The following is a 23,187-nucleotide window of genomic DNA, read 5'->3' as shown; positions in this document are numbered from 1 at the left end:
CACACCATCACGGCCGTGTACGTGTCCGTGTGCTGACGTAACCAGTGTGCGTACGTGTCTGCCTGTGTACGTGTCGACGTGTGTAAGTGTATCTGTCTGTTTCCGTGTGCGTCTTCTTGTGCATGGAGATAAGTTCCACACACACACACACACACACACACACACACACACACACACACACACACACACACACACAAACCTCCCAACAAGTATCACTTCATCTTATATAGGGAACGTCATCTATATTATTTCAATTATTTAACAAGTTATCAAAGAAGACGACTCTTTCAAAACGTCTGGAAGGAGGATGGGAAGGAAGGGAAGGGCGGGGGAAGAAGAGTAGGAGGGAGGAAGGAGGGAGGAAGGAAGGAGAGTAGGAGGGAGGGAAGGAGAGGATGGAGATTGGGATGGAAGGAAGGAAGGAAGGAAGGAATGGAGAGTGGGTGGGAAAGAAAGGAGGAAGGGAAGGGCGGGGGAAGAAGACTAGGAGGGAGGGAGGGTGGAAAGGAAGGGAGGAAGGAAGGAGAGTAGGAGGGAGGGAAGGAGAGAAGGATGGAGGAAGGAAGAGAGGAAAGGAGATTGGGAAGGAAGGAAGGAAGGAATGGAGAGTTGGTGGGAAAGAAGGGAGGGAGGGACCACAACCGCTATGAACCGCCCTCCACCATCACCCTCAATCAACTGTTTACTGCCACATAAATCACTCGACCACGGACATATACGGCCCACCTACTCGACCGGTCCTGCTGCTTCCTGCTACGAACGGACGGACGAACGCGACGCTACTGAGGTGAAAGCCACGTACGAAACATTAATAGGGTCAACGCCACGGACACTACAAAATTCTTACTAAGGACGTTGTTAGATTGTCAACTCCTGACACGAACGCTATTGGTAACGAGTCTGATCACTGACACACAGTACGCACGCACGCACTCTCTCGCACACACACAAAACGTATTTAACTATGCATGTATGTTTGTATAAATGTTACTGTACTTAACATGTAACTATTATTAACGTCAGTCAGCTTCAACATCTATTTACTTTTCTTTATCCTTTACACTAAACATCCACACAGCTGATGATCCTAAACTCCTCCGTAAAGTTTTATATTTTCCCATAAGTATTTTACCTCAAGGCAAAATTTCGATCAATTAAAAAGATTCTGTAATATTGTATTCATTTGTATCGTAGGTAAATACAGACACAGTACTGTAGGTGAGTATTGTTACGATACTCCAATAAGAAGACTCAATGTAATGTTTACAATCTCCGGAACAGATGACACACACAGCGATCATAGCTACCTCATACTGTACACATGTTCACTCACACATAGATAAGTTTACTGGACAGTGTGGTACTTACCTCCTGATGAACTTGTATCTGTTTCTGGGGCAGTGCCGGCGGCTGCTCTCCTCGTGAGGAGGAGGCGGCATCCGAGGCGAGGGAGGAGCGCTGGGAGCCTCCCCTGGAGAGGTCATCAGTACCTGCCTCACTGCCAGAGTCACGACCGCTCATAGATCGCCGTCGAGCAGGTCTGTGTCCCTGATCGTCTCCTTCACCTTCAGGCACACGGCCGAGGCGAGCCATGCCCTTCCCTGCTCTCCCAGACTTGTCTGTCCTCATACTCTGGTTCATTGATGCATGAGTGACACCTGGCCACTTCCCCGGTGAGGTTTCTGGCGCTGACTGGGAAGATATGAGACTTGACTGACTGCTCGCTGAGCTGAGATCACTGACTGAAGCACAACCCAAGCTTTTTCCTGTATGGCGTTCATAAAAGGACATCACAGCTTGTTTCTGAATACTCTTAAGAGTGGCGTCTGGCACCTTGCGTCTCTTCTCTGGATCTAAATAGGAATAAGACACATTACTGTTCATTCTATCAGAACGGTCGATTCTGTCAACTCTGTCCACTTCTGTAAAAGTATTCAACAAGTTCTGGAAATTTTCATGAATGAAAGGTCTACCGTCAGGATCTTTTTGTGTGGGAGACCTGGACGACGAGGCCCCTGGCGTGCTGGGAGATCGAGTAGCGTCTAGTGAAGCATGCGAAGTGTCTCCCTTCCTTTCTGTTCTAGAGAAATCCAATCTCAAGTCCCTGTCTCCTCTCTGAGAGTCACGGGAGCCTCTCCTCTGGTGGGTGCGAGTCTCGCCTGACTCCCGGTGTTCTCTGGGTGTTCGACTCTCCAGTTTCTCCCCACCTTCACGGGCCTCTTGTGGTGATGTATCATCGCGGGACCTCCGACCAAGATCTTGAGGATCCCGGGGATCATGGCCTTCCCGTATGTCTCTGGGGTCTCGTAGATCACGGGGGTCCCTGGGGTCTCTGTGATCACGGGGATCCCTGGGGTCTCTGTGATCACGGGCATCCCTGGGGTCCCTCTCCCGTGAGCCGCTGTGGTCACGAGGCCAGCGAGTGGCACTCTCTGGACCTGTAGTGCGAGACTGTCTCTCCAGTTCATGAATCCGTTCAGCGACTGATGGAGGCTTGCTGAAGTCTACAGTAGGACTCTGAGGGGAGCGAGTAGGAGACTTAGGGGTCTCACGCATCTCTGCGCCCGGAGCCTCAGTAATCTGAGAGAGAGGCTGTGTATAGGAATATGAAGGGAATTTCTTCAGGTTATTCATTTCATTATTGCGTTCAACTTCTCTGCTCCATTTTCCTTCCCGCGAGGCTCTCGGGTAGCCAGACTCTGTGTCTCTGACTGAGCGCCGTACGTCCCGGTGATCACGAGAGTCGTGGCCAAGTCTTCCATGGGGCGGCTTACCCCTGCTGTCAGCACCATAATAGAGAACCGATTCACTGTTGTGCCGTTGAGGCGCCTGTACACGTGAGCTGTGCACAATATTATGGTCAGATCTGGGATCACGTGAATGACCAGACATCACAGATATGTCAGAAAGAGAGCCATGCCACTTGAGAGTTTCTGAGGAAGATGCCGAGGAGGAGTTCGTGACAACGGTAGTCACACTCTCTCGACCATTACTGTAGCGAGCACTGTCAGCAACACTCTCACTCTCACCTCTCCCAGAGTCTCTCTCTGACCTACCGTCCCACATGACCGACTCACGCCGAAGCTGATCTAACAGAGGCGTTGTGCCTATCAAATCTGAGTAACCAAATTCTTCATACCGACGCACATACTCCTCCAGCTGTGCCGCCGTCACCTGGCTGAGTGTAGCCTCACCCATGCCTAGATCACGTTCTGGGGGTGAGGGGATGCTGTAGTCCTTGTCATCCAGGGCACGGCCGTCGCGGTCATAAAGAGGATAGTAGGAATTGGAAGGTTTGTAATAGGAATCTATAAAGGAATAATTTGAGCTAGAGAACACATCCTCTCGAAGACTATTATGAAACACCTCCATGGGGATTTTCTCTGATCGCTCCATCACAGTTTTCAGTTGCCTCTGGAAGGACTGATTTAAGGGCTTCTTATTGTACGGTCGAGCATAACCTCCGGCCTTCTCCTTAGGGTACTCTGATTGCTCCGTCCAGGACTTGGAGCGGTGTGAGCCTTGTGGCGCCGAGGACTGGGAGGTTGACTCTGGCAAGCCGGAGACATTAGCATCATGAGTGGAGGAGCTGTGAGGCATTACTTGGTTGGCTGCTGGCACGGGCCACGACGGGTACTTTTCATGCCCGGGACCATACTTGATATATTTTAGACTAGAAGCGTCACGCACGGGGGGAGGAGGAGGCGATGATGGGTGACGGCTTGATGACGAGGGTGATGTAGGAGAGTGTTTCACAGAGGGAGAGGAGGAGGACGCCGCCGCCGCTGTCGAGGGCAGAGTTGGTGATATTGGTGGCTGCTGGTGCTGGTAGCCGGGCCCTGGAGGAGAGTATGGTGGCGGGGCCAGAGTCAGATCTGGCTCTGACATGTTCCACGTCCCATGATACTTCTGACTGGAAGACTCTGGTCCGAGGTTGTCGTAGGAAAAGAACCTGGCACGATCCATCCCATGGTGATGACTGTGGCCCGTCGGGAGGTCCCCCCGAGGACTCAGCTCCTCAGACTCACTGTAGTTGGAGGTGTTGGAATGCTGTCTGCTGTGATAGGAACCAGCTGAGCCTGAGCTGAGAGCAGACAGCTGGCGAGAGTGAAGCAGCTGGTAGGAAGATGAGCGCAGGTGGTGAGCGTAGTCCTCACGGTCAGGCGTGTCATCCGCCCCCACAGTGACGTCCCAGTAGCGACCGCCCACTACTCCTGAACCACCCATGCCGCCCTTGCTCGAGGAGGAGGAGGAGGCACCGTGAAGGTAGGAGTACATGGAGGATTTCTTCGTCACCATACTGCCATCCTCGCTGTCGTCAAGGTTGGGCGTCGACCTGTAACAACAACACAGACATCAACACCTCGACCTACACATGACAACCTCACCTTATCTTCAATGCCTACCATCGGCTCTGTCATACAGTAAGTGGTAAACACAGATGATAAACAGGAAACAACATCAAAGTTGAATATAAGAGTAAAATCAAACTAGAAGATACTTATAATAATGATGAAAATAGGAAACAAATTATAACAAAATATAAAACTGATAACAATGATAAAGAAAACAAATAATAATATACAATAACAATAATAAAAATTACAATAAAGCTAGAGAGAGAGAGAGAGACTTCAAAATTCACCATTAAAATAATTAAATAACTCAACACCCAGAATCCCAACCAACCTTCAATTAACCTCCCCCAAAAGATTCAACCCCACCACCACCAACCCACCATAACCCCACCAACCCACCATACCTCCACCAACCCACCATACCTCCACCAACCCACCATACCTCCACCAACCCACCATACCCCCACCAACCCACCATACCTCCACCAACCCACCATAACCCCAGCAAGAATCGTGAGGTCAGAGGGTATGACGTCACGCTCATTTGCATACAAGACCCCTCCTCCACCAATCAGAGCCACGAATGAACGAACTCCACGAGACAATAGCCAATAGGCAATTTTACGAAGGGTAATTCTTTTATTGGCGATAAAATCAAAACCAAACCATTACTTGGGACATTTAAAGAGGAAATTATATCCATGAATATTACCTAAGAGTGAGAGTGTCTTAAGGCTGAGTGTATTAGAGGGAAGAAAGGAAAGGTTTGTGAAACACGTACAAATGTTACCGATGATCATTACAGGATTATTATTGTTATTGTGACAAGTGTTCTTATAACTGTTATCAATATTCATCATCATTATCGCCCGGTACAGTATTATCATTTGTAAAAACTGCTAATTTGAATCGTAGACCTTGAATGTGGATACAGTCAACACTACCAATGTTGTTATTACAGGATTACATTACATTACTTTCCATTACATTACATTACTATTAGCGTGTTTTAACTGCACTTCCTTACAGTTCGTTAAGTAGTAACCCTGAGGCCTGGGATGATCTAGACTGTTATGTAATTAATGATGGTGTAATATTATGGTAGATGTAATTATTTATTAGTTTATTCTAGGTTATTATTATTATCATCATCATTATTATTAATTGGACTCGAACCTTCAAGTTTGAGGCTGGGGGGTGTTAGTGAGGGAAGAGGAGTAGTGAAGAAGTCCTAGGTTCAAGTATGACCTCCTCCCACTCAAGCCTGGCTGAACTCCTCTTCGTGTGGCCAGAAATTATACAAATTCTCTCACCTGTAATAATGGTGGGAACACAGGAGCTTTTGTCTATCTATCTACCCCTTCTTCCTCTCCTTCCCTCCTGCTCCTCCTCTCTCCCCCTCTTCTCCCTTCCTCCTCTCTCTACCTTCCTTATCTCCTCCTCTCCTCTCCTTCCCTCCTTTCCTATTCTTACTCTCCCTCCCTCCCTCCCTTCTCTCCCTTCCTTCTCCTCCTCCTCTTCTTCCCTCCCTCCTTTCTCCTCCTCCCCTGTTAACTAATCGTGTTCACTACAGCCCTGGCGCCTGGGTTTGGTCTCACAGGTGGGGGGAGGTTCTCAAGGGTTGACTCATTGATAATATCTTGTCTGTCTGTCTGTCTTTCTCTCACACATAAACAATTGTCATATTATTGTTGTTCAAATTCAGCTCTCTCTCTCTCTCTCTCTCTCTCAGGTAGCAAGCGATTTCCTTTCTTCTTCCCCTCCTTCCTGCTTCCCGTCCTTCTCTTTATTTTTCCTCCTCCTCCTCCTGGTGACGCCGTGGCACTCCTGGCAATGACGGTCAGACAGACAGACAGACAGACAGACAGACAGACAGACAGACAGACAGACAGACAGACAGACAGACAGACAGACAGACAGACAGACAGACAGACAGACAGACAGACAGACAGACAGACAGACAGACAGACAGACAGACAGACAGACAGACAGACAGACAGACAGACAGACAGACAGACAGACAGACAGACAGACAGACAGACAGACAGACAGACAGACAGACAGACAGACAGACAGACAGACAGACAGACAGACAGACAGACAGACAGACAGACAGACAGACAGACAGACAGACAGACAGACAGACAGACAGACAGACAGACAGACAGACAGACAGGACAGACAGACAGACAGACAGACAGACAGACAGACAGACAGACAGACAGACAGACAGACAGACAGACAGAGACAGACAGACAGACAGACAGACAGACAGACAGACAGACAGACAGACACACACACACACACACACACACACACACACACACACACACACACACACACACACACACACACACACACACACACACACACACACACACACACACACACACACACACACACACACACACACACACACACACACACACACACACACACACACACACACACACACACACACACACACACACACACACACACACACACACACACACACACCCTAAACTCACATAATCCGACGTCCACCAAACAACTATATTTACCTAAACCAAAAATAGTTAACGAAAATAAAAGAAAATAATGAAATTGAACATTAAAACAGAAAGAGAAGAAGAAAGACGAACAAATATGAAATTGAAACAAGATATATAAAATAAATGCAAAATAAATAAATAAAATACCGGTAATGTAAGTGATAAATAAATAATGTAAATAATAAATAATAAAATTAATAATTGAAATAAGTTAAAGATTAATTAATGAATAAAAATAAATACATAAACATTAAGGTACTTTGATATTCCAGAGGCGTGTGAAGGGTAGTGACCCGAGTCGGAGATTTACGATGTTGTGGAGACGTTTAGGAGGCAACTGGCTTATCTTCCTACCCCCCTTCCCTTCCTCTTCTCCCCATACAACACCCTCCTCTTCCTCCCCATGCACCCTGTCTCTCCCCCACCCCCCCTAACTCCCCCCTTACACACTCCAGAACTAAGGTTTATTTTTCTATCTCCTTATACTCAAGCTACAACTCACTCCCTTCCTCCTCCTCCCCAACCTATCCTCCCGCCACACCGCAAACTTCTCACTGCTCTCACCTCCCCTAACCACCATCTCCTATTTAACCTAACGTACCCTAATCTAACTTCTCAACCTTCCTACACCCACCACCAAATCACTTCCCCTTCAACCTGCCTCTCAGTCAGCCGAGTCGTTAAAGCCTGAACACCTGCCAAGTCCCTCGTTAAGGTAACTGTGTCCCCAGACTGGCCGGGACGAGCCGGTTTTCAAGTGACCGACGCAGGCGTGGTTGATCGGACAAACTCCCGCTGGATCAAAGTCTTTCTGAATAAAATCCCACTGGACAAAATCCCCCGTAAATCCCGCTGCTACTTGTACTGGCACACCTGAAGAAGACTCTGCAAGTTACCTGGAGGCGTGTAGGGCGGCGCTCACACTAGGATGCTTGGCAGAGAAGGTGTGGGCGTGGGGACCATCCTGGTGGTGGTGGAGGGAGGGCGTGCTCTTGGCCGGGACCAGGGAGGACGAGGAGGCGCCCCCGGGGTTGACTAGCGACTCGGCGAAGGAGGTGAGGCTCTCAGCCGACGGATACCTCGGCAGGGGCGACCGTCGAGAGGATCTGGCGACGGTGTTCCTCGCCAGGGAAAGCTCGCCCTGCCCCTGTGGTGTCTGAGGCGAGGGAGTTCGGCCCTCAGGGGAGACACTGACGGCGGCGGTGGCACTGGCCTCGCCCCCTGGGGTCTCCTGACTGGCACTAGAGGCGGAGGTGCCCTGAGGCTGCCACGAGCACCGCCGCTCAAGGGTGCTCTCACCACTGTGGACAAGAATACACCATTAGTCGTGATTTAGACAAGTATAACTACACGTAATGATCAGGAAATATACTGTCGGGCGTGAAATACTCAGGCCTGATCACTTCATGGCCAAAAATATAATACCTGGCGTGATATACTCAGATCAAACATATTAATAGCAAAGGTATACTGTTAAACGTGATATATAACCAATTCTGAACACGTAATGGTAAAATATATATAGTCATACATGATATACTCAAACCTGAACATATTATACGTAATATATTAAATACACATATAGTATATAGCTACCAAATGACACATAATACATACAAATCCAGTTATATTCTTATAGCTAAGCATTGAAGGGATTATGGCAGGTTGAGAGTTGGCACGAATCTCTCTCTCTCTCTCTCTCTCTCTCTCTCTCTCTCTCTCTCTCTCTCTCTCTCACACACACATTTTTAATTTATTCATTTTTAACAATAAACAAAACAAACAAACAAGATCATTACCACAACACCTGATAAATTACCTGTTATTGAAGCCTTAACAAACATCTATTGTACCCCCCTGTAAGTAACGGATACAATACAACAATAATAATGTGATACCAGACACAATGGTGATTCTTCCCATAACAATGAAAATAACGGTACATGGAGGGGGGAGGATTGTTATTGTTTTATTGTTGTTATTCAAATGTTGTTGTTTTCAGGTTTATGGTGTGTACTGCAAGGAAAGGGGGGTCCTTAATACGTCATTACAACAACAACAAGAAAGAAGAAGAAGAGGAACACAAACAGCACAAAGCTACAAACACACACGAAAACAAACACAACCCTCTCCTCCACAACAAACATACACCAAAGCCCCAAACAATCATCCCATGAACACACAAACACGAATCACAAACATCCTACGACACAGACCCCTCATATAAGGGATATGCGTGAGACAGCATCGAATCCTATGCCGTAGGATGAAGGATACACCTCGACAAAAACACGATCCTAGGTGCCCCTGAAGAAGGATGAAGAATGGGTTTTGACCCGTGGGACTGACAAAAGGATGTCCCTGGCGCCCCTGGCCACTTTTAATCCCCAGTTACTCTCATGCCTCACGTCCTTACCTCACTCCTCCTCCTTCACACTCATGTTGCCTCACACTACACGTTCCTCACACTCCTTCTCCTTCACACTTCCGTTCCCTTATATTTAATCATGCTACTCACTCTCACTTATAATTTTGATGGTGTCACTCTCCTCACCGTACTTCCTTCTCCCTCCCTCCCGGATCTTTCCTCCATTCACCTCCTCCTGCCACTACCTAGAGGTCGTCGATAGTTCACATCCAAGATTAAGAGACTTTCCCATCAACTGTTGGAATGTTGCAAGGTTCTATCCCCCCTCTCTCTCGCACGCGCGCTCACACACACACACACACACACACACACACACACACACACATAAAGTATATACACCAAGTGACGAGACAAGGCCGAGGGTGGGGTGAGGCGAGTGTTGGACGAGGCGAATGTGGGACGAGGCGAGTGTGGGACGAGGCGAGTGTGGGACGAGGCGAGTGTTGGACGAAGGAGGTGGACGAGGTGAGGGTGGGAGGCGAGGGTGGAACGAGGCGAGGTGAAACGAGGAGGGTGGAACGAGGCGAGCAGGTGGAACGAAGGAGTGTGGGACAAAGGTGAGGGGTGGGACAGGGAACAGAGGTGTGGGACAAGGTGGGTGGATTGGGAAGGAGTGGGACGAGGCGAGGGAACGAGGGGTGGGACAAGGCAGAGTGTGGGACAAGGTGAGGGTGGGACGAGGCGGAGTGGGCAGGAGGAGTGTGGAGGCCAGGATATGAGGCGGAGTGTGGGACAGGCGAGGTGGGACAGGTGAGGGTGGGACGAGGCGGGAGGTGGGGACGAGGTGGGCGAGTGTGGACGAGGTGAGGTGGGACGAGGCGAGTGTGGGACAAGGTGAGGGTGGGGACGAGGGAGGGTGGGAGGCGAGTGTGGGACAAGGTGAGGGTGGGATGAGGCGGGGGGAGGTGGACAGGTGTGGTGAGGACGGACGAGGGCGAGTGTGGGACGAGGCGAGGGTGGGACAAGGGCGAGTGTGGGACAGGTGAGGGTGGGAGGCGAGGCGAGAGGTGGAGGTGTGGGACAGGCGAGGCAGGCGAGGTGGGACGAGGTGGGACGGGAGGTGGGACGAGGTGTGGGACAGGGTGAGGGTGGGACAGGCGGGGGTGGAACAGCGAGGCGAGGTGGGACGACAGGGGCAGGGTGGGACAGAAACGAGGGTGGAACAGGTGTGCTGGGACAGAGCAGTGGGACAAGCTTGAGGAGTGGAACAGGCAGAGTGTGGGATGGGTGAGGTGGGACAGAGGCGAGGGTGGGACAAGGCGAGGTGGGACGAGGTGAGGGTGGACGAGGCAGGGCGAGTGTGGGACAACGGAGTGTGGGAGGTGAGGTGGAGTGTGGGGGCAGGGTGAGGTGAGGGTGGGACGAGGCGAGTGTGGGTGGGACGAGGGCGAGGTGGGACAGGCGAGGTGGGACGAGGCGAGTGTGGGACGAGGCGAGGTGTGGGAGGTGAGGCGAGGGAGGGAGTGTGGGAGGAGGTGTGGGACGAGGCGAGTGTGGGACGAGGTGGGAGGGTGGGGACGAGGGCGGTGGAACGAGGCGAGGGTGGGGAAGGTGGGACAAGGTGGGCGAGTGTGTGGGACGAAGGGGTGGAACGAGGCGAGGTGGGACAGGGTGGGACGGGAAGGTGGAAACGAGGCGGAGGTGGGACAGTGTGGGGGTGGAGGCAGGCGAGGGACAGACGAGGCGAGGGGGACGAGGCGAGTGGGACGAGGTGAGGGTGGGACGAGGCGAGCGGGATGAGGCGGAGGGGTGGGACGAGGAGGGTGGGGGGACGAGGCGAGGGGACGAGGCGAGGGTGGGGGAGGGGGACGGCGCGAGGTGGACGAGGCGAGGGACGAGGCGGGGGTGGGACGAGGCGAGGTGGACGAGGTGGACGAGGCGAGGTGGAGGCGACGAGGGCAGGTGTGGACGAGGCGAGGAGGCGAGTGTGGGACGAGGCGAGGACGAGGCGGGTGGGACGAGGCGAAGGTGGGACAAGGTGGTGCGACGAGGCAAAGGCGAGGGTGGGACGAGGCAGAGGGTGTGGGACGAGAGGTTGCGACGAGAGGGGTGGGACACGAGGGTGGACGAGGCGAGGGTGAGGTGCGACGAGGCGAGGGTGGGACAGAGGCGAGGGAACGGGACGAGGCGAGGGGTGGGATGAAAGAGGGTGGGAAGGGCAGGATGGTGCGGACGAGGGTGGGACGAGGCGAGGTGAGGTGGACGAGGGTGGGACAAGGTGAGGGTGCGACGAGGCGAGGGTGGGACGAGGCGAGGGTGGGACAAGGTGAGGGTGCGACGAGGCGAGGGTGGGACGAGGCGAGGGTAAGGCGAGGCGAAACAAGGGCAAGCGGAGCCAAAAAGGCAAAAAGTCACTGCCAACGGAGATCCTGAGCCTTAGGCGAGGTGGGTAGGTGAGGTCTGGGTATAGAGGAGGCAATGGGTGGGTTGGTGGGTGGCGTAGTAGTGGACCAGTGGGTGTGGGTTGATGGGAGTGGACCAGAGGGTGGATTCATGGGCGACGTGGTAGTGGACCAATGGGTGGGTTGATGGGTGGCAGTTGCCCAGTCGGTGAGTGGGTGGCAGGGTGGCAACGGGGTGTAGGACGCGGTAATCCACCAACCTGGGGATTTTCCCTCTGGTATTACTGTTATTATTATCCCCAGGATGTAGGAGGGAAGGAGGGGTGAAGGGGAGGGGTGAAGGGGAGGGGTAGGGGGAAGGAGAGAAGGGGAGGGATCATGCCCGCCAAAATGCCCATCCTGTCGCCCTGGGCTTCACCACCACGATAAAATGTCCTCCCCCCCCTCCCTCCCTCTATACTCTGGTCTAGACAACTTCTCATCTCTCACAATATATAACAAAACCTCTATTATTCTCATCTCTTAAGAAAAAAAATTGTTGTCTTTTTATAACTTTATTTTCACGTGGATTAATTATCATATCAAAGGTTATTAAGACCAGAAGGTAGTATATACGGTGACCAGCCCATATAACTACTGAAGGTCATGGTCTGACTACCCCTGAGTTGTCTTGTCTGGGTCGTCTACATCCCGCAGAGGAACACGGCCTGAAGCCACCACCGCACACAACTTGAATAAGGATGTGGCGTAGTGTGGCAAAAAATATATATCGGATCACATGAAGATTAGCCACCCGCTCTAGATTATTTCGCCTGATGAGTAATGTTAAAAACCACAACGTTAATCTAACCTAACCCCATCTACTGTAGGTAGTGTTAAGGTGCTTGATCATCACGGTGGGAGGCTAATATTCAGGTGAGCCAAATATCATCTGCCCGTGAGAAACCCCCTGTCCTGGGTGAGGTTCGAACCCGGACCTATAAATTGCAAGGAAAAATTCTAAAATAAACCAAGTTGTCAGATCCAATAATAATAATAATAATAATAATAATAATAATCTACAAATTTCTTTACACCACTAGAGGTATACTTATAGTTATGTGTCTGTGTGTAGATCAGCTGGCCTCCGGGTTCCCTTACAATGACTGGAGAGAGATTGTACTCTAGGGAGACGCCCTTGGGTGACATGTTGTGGGTCTTACAATAGTTCAGTCGTCACCAGCACGACCCCCCCACCCACCCACATACACCGTCACCAGCACGACCACTCCACCCACAGACCACAACAAGGATTAACCAGGATTCTCACCATTATCCCTCCGTGAAGACAAGCGATATATTTCACACCCACCCACCCACCCCCCACCCCACACACAAACAGAGAGAGAGCTTTATTCTCCCCAAACTAACGTGTGCGTCACCAGCCTGGTCGTCTTCTCTCAACTCCACCCAAGAACGTCAGCTAGAGAAGGTACAGAAAAGGGCCTGCAGAATCATGCTCGGCGCAGACTACTCCGGCTACATCAACGCTCTCTCCACCCTGGAAATGCCATCCCTCAGTGACCTCCACCACCAAGCACTGGAAAGGTTTGGCAGTGGACTACTGCACCACCCTCGTCATCGCCACCTCCTGCCACCGGCAGCCCCCCACCCACCTCACGCAGTCCGCCACTACAACAAAATTCAGCCCCGAAGAGCCCGCACTGATAGATATAAGAATAGCACCATCCCATCTATTGTTAAAATAATAAACAACTCCTGATTTATGTACTGTACAGCCCTGTAAATGTATTGAACGCATATCATTATATCTAAATCAAATGTAAGTTTGTATATTTTTAGCCACAGGCTGCAACTCTATTTATAAACCGTTTATTATTATTATTATTATTATTATTATTATTATTATTATTATTATTATTACACACGATACGTTCCCCTGCTTAATCCGAAATCAAGTTTGACACTACACTCACACCAACACACACTACACTCACACCAACACACACTACACCCACACCAACACACACTACACTCACACCAACACACACTACACTCACACCAACACACACTACACCCACACCAACACACACTACACCCACACTAACACACACTACACCCACACCAACACACACACACTGACCTGTCTAGTGTTCGTAAACGGGTATGACCTGAATTGTGAAATATTCCAGGTTGTATGAACACAAATTTAGAAGAAAAAATCCCCAAGAAGAATCGTTGACGTGAGTGAAGAAGTGTGTGGATGAATGGATGGATCGGTAGTTGAGTGGATGAGTGAGTGATTGGGTGGGTACGTACGTGGGTGAGTGAGTGAGAATGAGTGAATGTGAGTAAATGAATGAGTCGTTTGATGGATGACTGGAGTTGATGGGTGAGTGGATGAGTTGATAGGATGGATTAAGTTGATAGAGATGGTATCACAGGAGCAGGAAGAACACACTCTAAGGGGAACACTGGCAATGGTTGTGGTTGAAGGTAACTGAGTGACTTGTGTTGTGGTTGTCCTCACTTCCGTACCTTCACAGCCACACGGATTTGGGGGAGAGAAGAAGTGACAGGTGGCCCTCTCACTGTCTGTCTGTCTGTCTGTCTCTCTGTTTTCACTGTCTGTTCTCTGTCTGCCTGTCTCTTACCAGCAGCTACAGAGTGTGTAAAGGAAACGTAGTAAGGAAAAAGCCATGAAAAGAGAAGAAGGCAGAGAGAGAAGAGAAGAGAGAGAGAGAGAGAGAGAGAGAGAGAGATACGTCACAAAGCAAAGAAGTTGAAGGAGGAAGGACAGGACCATGAAAACAAGGAATGGTATGAGGGAGGAGAGGGAGAGAAGGGGGAGGGATGGGGGAGGAGCCAAAATAATCCTCCCGACCAACCTTCCCCACGTAACCTCGACCATGGGCTACTACAGACTCTCACTGTATGCAAATCTCTCATTACTCCAAGAGTCTTGTCAGCATCACCCACCATCCCCACCACCACCACTACTACTACCATCTCCTCTACCACTATTACCATCACCTCTACCACTACTACCATCACCTCTACCACTATTACCATCTCCTCTACCACTACTACCATCACCTCTACCACTACTACCATCACCTCTACCACTACTACCATCTCCTCTACCACTACCACCATCTCCTCTACCTCTACCATCATCTCCACTGCCACTACTACCACCACCACTACCAACATGTGTCCGTGCTCAATAACAAACTGCAGTAGGCATGTGTAAGCGGTGTGATCCAGACAGATGCCATAGACACGCAAGACTACAAATGGACAACACTGGTGGCCTTCAAACCCGATCACCCTATGAAGTGTTGGTGGTGATGGTGGTGATAGTGATGGTGGTGGTGATGGTGGTGATAGTGATGGTGGTGGTGATGGTGTTGGTGGGAGTGGTGGTGATGGTGGTGGTGATGGTGGGAGTGGTGGTGATGGTGGGAGTGGTGGTAGAGTGGTAGTGATAGTGTTTAACTAGTGGTAGTGATGGTAATTAGTGGTTAATCATCATTCACAGCCAAGTCCCTCACACACACATATATAATCTTATATAACACTGACGACCTCATATATATCATTTTTCCTATAAACAGAGACCAATTTCATCCAAGGAGAAAGTAGATGTTGACAGAGGGAAGGAGGAGGGAGGGAAGGGGGGTGGGAGGTGGAGGAAGGGGGGTGGGAGGGAGGGAAGGAGGGAGGAGGAAGGGGGTGGGAGGTGGGAGGGAAGAGGTGGGAGGGAGGGAGGGAGGGAACACTCCGTCATGACCAAGCTATACACGCACCTCAAGGCTCTCCTGTCACCTTGTTATTACCTGTACTGTCGTCCACACACACACACACACACACACACACTAACTGACAAACACACACAATAACTGACAGACAGACACACACACACACGGAGCAATCATACACATACACAAACAAATTAAACAAATACACACACATAAAAACAGAAACACACACACATACAAACAAACACATACAAACAAACACACACACACATACAAACAGAAACACACACAAGTACACAGAGAGGAGAGAGGTGTAATACAGTACAAGTGTCGCCACTACTGTAATCTTTCACCCCGAGGAAAAAAAAGCAATTATCGGACAGGTGACCACAATGATTATCCTTCAGATCTCTCTCTCTCTCTCTCTCTCTCTCTCTCTCTCTCTCTCTCTTTCACACACACGACCAGGTGAGCGCAAGAATATACTGTACACTCACTCGTTCAGGTTGGATGAAACACGCACAACAAACCACCAATTCCGCTTTACGAGTGACCAGCACGACCAGGTGTTCGTAACTACGAGGTCGTACCTAATGCTCAGCCTCCGTGAATCACCAACTGGTACAAGGACTCCCTGACGACATTACGAGCGAGAAGAAAAGGGCGTGAAGACAAGTGTGTGTGTGTGAGGGAGAGAGAGAGAGAAGGGGGGAGGGCACCACAACACAACGGCACACACCATTCAGTGGCGTATTCCCGTCACCACAACACAGAGGCGGAAACAAACACATTGTCCTTACCCAGTCAGCCCCTCTCTCTCTCACCTCCCTCCCTCCCCCCGCCACCCACAATAACACAACAACAACGACGAACGAAAAACAGTCAACTATTCTCTCCCTCTCTCTACTAAGATTTTGCGTAACCTGAAATAAAGGTTCTGACTCCATGGATAAGCAAGGAGAAAGACTAACAGACAGACAGACCAGCATGATTTTCTCGAGCGATCACTAACACCGCGGTTATTGAACGTTGCTGCGGCAGTCCTTGGAACACCCCGGGGCTGCTGACCATCAGGGCGAGATGAAGTTCCAAGTGGACGTGAGTGATTCAATCTCTCTCTCTCTCTCTCTTGTTACCATCAGCATCACCAACATCACCATAAACATCATCATTATCATCACTACTGCACCACCATTCAACACAAACAAATAATCAAAATTCCCATAAAATATCCGCAAATAAATCCCTGTGTCCTGAAGTGAGTAAAATATCCACACAGATTCCTAAGTTAGATTCTCCACCTGTCTATTGGTAAGTAATGTGACTGTCTAAAAGTTAAGACAGTGAAGAGTTGACAGTAAAACAAGCTCTAGTTCCCCCGATTATGAGAACATACGGAGCTGACTCATTCATTCACTTCACTTAAGACTCACAGATGGTGGATAAAATAAATGTGGAGTTGAAATTGCCCCTCAGAGACATAACCGAAAACAGTTGGAGTGATGGTGCTATTTTGGCTAAATGAACCCGAATCCTCAACAATCTGAACCCAAGAACCGGATTCGTATGTTGAATTTTCTCTCACCTGGGATTGGATTCATAAACAAATACTACTACTACTACAAAAACAACTATTATTACTACTGCAACTAAAACTATTCCTTCCACTACTACTACTACTACTACTACTACCACCCCTACAACTACTACTACTCATCTTCTTCACAACACCACCATCCATTCACAACTACACAACCCTCAGCACATGACCTCAAACAACACTAAAGCAAACTACAACTCCTACCTCGTGTATAACAGTGAGGTAGATTAGGTAACTGACCTACATGACGCTGTTGACCACATCTTACAATCTTTACCAATCTTGGTCATGATTCAAAACCACTTGGATACTAGGCTTCTAAACTACATGTGTGTGTGTGTGTGTGTGTGTGTGTGTGTGTGTGTGTGTGTATGTATCTAGTGTCTGTATATACCAGGTGTTTTTGTTTGTGTAATAACAACAACGTGAATAACAACAATAATAATAAAAAAAATATTACGAACATCAGCAACACTTCCACTAATAATAACAACACTAAGAATAAAAATAACACCACCACAACAAACAACCACAACATACAACCAAACAACCACAACATTAACAACCTTCTCCATCATTGAATATATCGAGTCACACAGAGGAAATGATTAAGAGAACGCAAGGCAGATCAAGTGAACAGACCAGCATCATAAAAGCCAGCTCAATCAAACAACACCTGGACGATACACTTCACACCTACGTTAATTAAACAACAAAAGGTCCATGTGTAGGTGGGGGGTGTGTGGGTGGGGTGGGGGGGGTGTAGGTGGGGGTGGGGGTGTAGGTGGGGTGGGGGTGTAGGTGGGTTGGTGTGTAGGTGGGGTGGGGGGGTGTAGGTGGGGGGGGTGTTGTTGTGTGGGTGGGGTGTGGAGAGGTGCTGAAGGCGTAGATCGAATTGGTGGAGGGTGTGTAAGTCGAGGTGTGTGGGTGGGGGGGTGTGGTGGAAGGCAACGTTGGTAGGGAGTATAGGTGAGGAGGGTTAAATAAGTTAGTGGGAGATGTAGTTGGAGGCTAATAAGTGGAATGGGTGGGGAGGAGGTAGCCAGTGGGGGTGGGGAGGAGGTAGCCAGTGGCGGTTGGGGGAGGGGGAGGGGGGCAGATGGATTCGGTGTGCAGAAATGGTTGCAACATCGTCTTCAATGACAGTTCACCGATGCAACAACTGCATCACACGCGTTACGCCACACACTGATAAAGAGAAACTCGGCTGCAACATCATGCAACGTCGAGCAACACCGTGCAACATCCGTGTACATTCGATTGGTGAAGTGTTATATTATTTGTTTATGAGGAAAAAGCTTCGTCTAAGTAAACTCAATGTAATGGTTACATATTTAAAATAATGAAATAAATTAATACTCTGCCAGTAAACTCATACTTAAAGCTTGGACAGGTGAGCCGCAGGTAAGCCGCAAGGTAAACAAATGAATTCAGACAAACGAAAGAAATTAAAACTAGGTAAGCCTAAATAAAATAATCCATAAAAATAACTCCAGGTAAAGTAAGTAAACTCAGAGTAGACCCCAAGTGAACTTCCAGGTGCGCTCCCCCACACACACACACACACACGACATTTCTACCAACCATTCAACCCAACATCCTGCTTCTGCTACTACTGCGTGAATACACACTCCTCCTTCTGTTGTTCCTCCTCCTCTTTTTCCTGAGGTGGAAGAAGAAGAAGACCTCCTTGTCTTCTTCTTCCACCTTGAGGTAGTAGAGAAGCTGTGTGTGTGTGGTGTGTGTGGTTGTGTGTGTGTGTGTGTGTGGGTGTGTGTGGTGTGTGTGTAACAACAGGAATATGAGAGTTGTATTGTTTTCAGGTGTTTTTTTAGCAAACCTAACCCAGTCTACTCTATCCTATCCTAAGTTAATCCTGATTAAATTTACACTAGATCAAACCGAACCGAACCTAACCACACCAAAACCTAGGGAGCGATACTGAAGGAGATAGGGAGTAGGGAGGGAGATAGGGAGTAGGGAGTTAATACCCAGCCGGAAAGACATGCCCACCCCCCCCCAATCCACTATCCTGAGGGGACAGAGGATACAGCCAAGGCCGGAAAAGCCAGCCAGCCAGACCTCCCCTAATGGCGGAAACAGCTTGGGGTAATAAGAGGAAGGAACATTGACTTAATTTGCTAAGGTCATCCGCTCCCACCGCTGCACCTGCTGAAACGAACCGCAAAGTGACCACTGAAACGAACCGCAAAGTGACCACTGAAACGAACCGCAAAGTGACCACTGAAACACAACACACTCTTATAAACCCACTTTTATTTCTCTCAACAAACTCCATAACAACTTCAAAATTAGACCAAAACTTGAACCACCTGAAGAATTGTAGATATCATAGTTAATATCACCTAAAGATTAAGCATCCAGGCTGGGGTGTTACTTCTTCAGGTGACCCCACAATCCCAACCATGTGACTTAATGTTTTTTTTAAAGTAGAAACGAAACGAAACGAAACGAAACGAAACGAAACACACACACACACACACACACACACGATCATCAACTTGCTGTACATGAACCACCACAAAATGTTCATCTTCCACTAATTCCTCCCCCTACCCCCGCTAACAACCCCCCCCCCCCAGAGGTTAAAGGGGAACCTCGTATCATTACTACTCTACACTATAAAAAACGTATTACATTGCATAATAGGGAAGGGTTGGTGGAGGTGGGGTGGGGGGAGGTGGGAGAGTAGAGGGAGAGGTAGGGGAATAGGGGGAGTGGTGGGGAAGTGGGGGAAAGAGTGCGGTGGTAGATGGAAAATGGTCATATCCTCTCACACTGTTTTCTGAGGCATGGGAAGAGTATTTTTTAGTCTCGTGAGCTGTCCAGGTGTTGGGGCAGGTGAGGGAGAGTGACACACACACACACAAACACACACACAAGACAAAACAAACACTAAACAGTAATATGAATAAGCAAATAAACAAAAAAATAAATATAAACTAATAATTTAAAAATGGAGGGACAGGTAGGTGTGTGTGTGTGTGTGTGTGTGTGTGTGTGTGTGTAAATACAGTTAAAATCAACACAAATGAGAGAGAGAGAGAGAGAGAGAGAGAGAGAGAGGATGAGGTGTGTGTGTGAAGGAACAGGTAAGTCTCTCACCTTACGGGTCTTGCCCCTCTCACCTGCTATACGCTCCGTCACTCAACCCAGCAATATAAACACAGGGTCTTGGCCCGGACAAAGACTCACCTCTCTCTCTCTCTCTCTCTCTATCTCACACACACACACACACACACAGTATGATTGTCAACACATTCACTAGTCACACATTAAACAAACCTGCCTGGGCCAAGGTAATCCATCTACCCTGCCAACTAGAGAGCCAACTAACGAGCCAGACAGTCAACTAAACAGAAACACAGACAGCCAACCAGCCAAATTATTAACTAGCCATACCAGCCAGCCATCGAACTAAACAGACATACAACCAAATAACGAGTCAACCAACTAACCAATAGCAAGACAGCCAACTATCGAGCCACAACCACACTGAGAGAGAGAGAGAGAGAGAGAGAGAGAGAGAGAGAGAGAGAGAGAGAGCCAGTAACCAGTCGAGTGAAATAGGCTCATAAAATTGCAGTATATACTCCCACCATACCATTACACCTTTTAAGAGTCAAGCGGTCACTAGGAGGGAGGCAGACAGGCGTACCAGTATACCATAAAACCTATTTGTTGTCTACGGGGTCAGAGTAGCGGGTGAGCAGTGACCCTCACCGACTCCTCGCCACTACCTTACACCTTCTCTCACACACACAATAGAATGAAGGTGTAATAGTGGTCTTCCTGTAGTGAGTCTTCCTCCCCTCTGCGTCAGTATAATGTAATATCCCTTCAGAACCCTCCGTCAGATTAGACAGTATACTAAAGTTTTTTTTACCCCATTCTGAAAACGATGATTTAAGAAACAACAAAACGAACCCTAATTGCTTTACGACCACATAGTCAACTAACTATTAGAAGTCAGTTCGCCTCTCCTCCTGAACCACCATCTCGAGATTCAGACTCATGAATCCGAAGCAATTATGGACAAGATGGGTAGTGACGTAATATACTTAGGCTGAAATCATGCTTGTGTGTGGTGGGTGGGTGGGTGGCAACAGGGATAAGTGTGAGGTGTGTGGTGGGTGCACAGGACAAGCGTGAGGTGGGTAGGTGGGTCGGTCGGTCGGTAGGTAGGTGGGTGGGTGGCAACAGGAAAAAGTGTTGGGGTGGTGTGGTGGGCGTTGAGGAAGGGTTGTAGACAAGTGTTAAGAAAGGCCAGAGGAGAACAAAACAATAAAAGAAAGAAGGGAGAGTGGGAGGGAGGGAGGCAGAGTGGGAGGGAGGTGAGAGGGAGGGGAGGAGGAGAGAGGGAGGAGAAGGGGAGAGGTGAGAGGAAGAGTGGGAGGCATGGAGGGAGGGAGAGTAAGCGGGGAAAAGAAAGTGAGAGAGGGAAGAAGGGAAAGTGAAAGGGAGGCATATGGAGGGAAGAAGAGGGCAGGGGAGGAGGGGTGAGAATCCTTAACTTGAAGGGCGGATGTCCTGCCAGGAGGGCGCGTGGGGTCTTCTGTCATGCCCCGCCCCTACCACCTGTTACAGAGAGAGAGAGAGAGAGAGAGAGAGAGAGAGAGAATAGGACATAAGCATAAGAGGGTCACTATGCACTTACTTAAATCACACTTACAACGCCTTAAACCATACTTACAACTACCTAGATCACTTATAATTCATACCCAAGCCACTCTTAAAAAATGATTAAGTAACATTAAGTAATAAGTTAAGACTACTTATATTGCAACTCGAAGTAGTTAAGTGCTCATAAACCTTCATCAGAGTTCAATCACCAGTAGCGACGTCACCACTGGGAGCATCACATAAAAGGATCCGTCACCACTGGGAGCATCACATAAAATGATCCGTCACCACTGGAAGCGTCACATAAAAGGATCCGTCACTACTGGAAGTGTCACATAAAAGGATCCGTCACCACTGGGAGCATCACATAAAATGATCCGTCACCACTGGAAGCGTCACATAAAAGGATCCGTCACTACTGGAAGTGTCACAAAATAATCCGTCACCACTGGCGTCACATAAAGCGATCCGTCACTACTGGGTAAAATAACATAAAATGATCCGTCACCACTAGAGCATCATGATAAAAGGATCCGTCACCACCAGCAGCATCCGTCACTACTGGCGTCACACAAAGAACTACCACTCGAAGGTCATAAAGCGATCCGCCACCACTGGAGCGTCAATAAAAAGATCCGTTAATACTGGAAGCGTAACACAAAAGGATCTGTCATTTATTGGAGTACAAGCAAAGGATACCACTGGAAGCGTCACACAAAAGGATCCGTCAATACTCGGAAGTGGTTAGATCCGTCACTACTGGGAGCGTCACATAAAGCGATCCGTCACCACTGGAACGTCACAAAAGGATACCACTGAAGGCTCACACAAAAGGATCCGTCACTGGGGCGTCATAATAAAAGAGATCTGCTTCACTGAAGCGTCACACAAAGGATCCGTCACTACTGAAGCATCACAATGAATCGTCAACACTGGAAGTATTATAAATTAACTGGTCACCACTGGAAGCATCACAAAAGGATCCGCTATTACCACTGAAGCGTCAATAAAGGGATCCGTCGTACTCACTGAAGCATTACAAATGAATCGGTCACCACTGGAAGCGTCACAATAAAAGGATCCGTCACCACTGGAAGCATCACAAATGAATCGGTCACCACTGGAAGCATTACAAATGAATCGGTCACCACTGGAAGCAACGCCAATAGATCCGTCACCACTGGAAGCGTCACAAAAGCGATCTGTCACTACTCGCTGGAAGCGTCACAAAAGGCGTTACACAACAAAGGGTGACGAAGGTGCAGCCAGGGCAGAAGAGGAAGGTAGGTTTGGGACGCTGCGGGCAGTAGCAGACACACACACACACCACACACACACACACACACACACACACACACACACACACACACACACACACACACACACAGACAGACAGGACCCACTAGAGGCACCGCCCAATACATGTCCACCCCTTCCACACACACACACACACACACACACGAGTGGGCGACCAAGGAAAGATTCTAAGTCTTGTCCATAATCACAACACGATATATCAA

At 49.0% G+C, this 23,187-nt stretch overlaps 1 protein-coding gene across 1 annotated transcript in view; it reads right to left on the bottom strand.

The window, feature by feature from the left end:
- Positions 1-23,187, bottom strand: part of LOC121874616 (serine/arginine repetitive matrix protein 2-like) — a 151,297-nt gene that overhangs the window by 76,488 nt on the left and 51,622 nt on the right. The window contains exons 4-5 of the mRNA XM_042378844.1: positions 7,789-8,193; positions 1,369-4,336 (exon numbers count right to left, since the gene is read on the bottom strand). Of these exons, the coding sequence (XP_042234778.1) occupies positions 1,369-4,336; positions 7,789-8,193 (3,373 nt within the window). The remainder of the gene's footprint in view (positions 1-1,368; positions 4,337-7,788; positions 8,194-23,187) is intronic.

The sequence above is a fragment of the Homarus americanus genome, unplaced genomic scaffold, assembly GCF_018991925.1.
Source record: "Homarus americanus isolate GMGI-L3 unplaced genomic scaffold, GMGI_Hamer_2.0 scaffold34360, whole genome shotgun sequence".
Lineage (NCBI taxonomy): Eukaryota > Metazoa > Arthropoda > Malacostraca > Decapoda > Nephropidae > Homarus > Homarus americanus.
The sequence above is the reverse complement of the archived record's forward strand: the minus strand, read 5'-3'. Positions and strand labels throughout refer to the sequence as shown.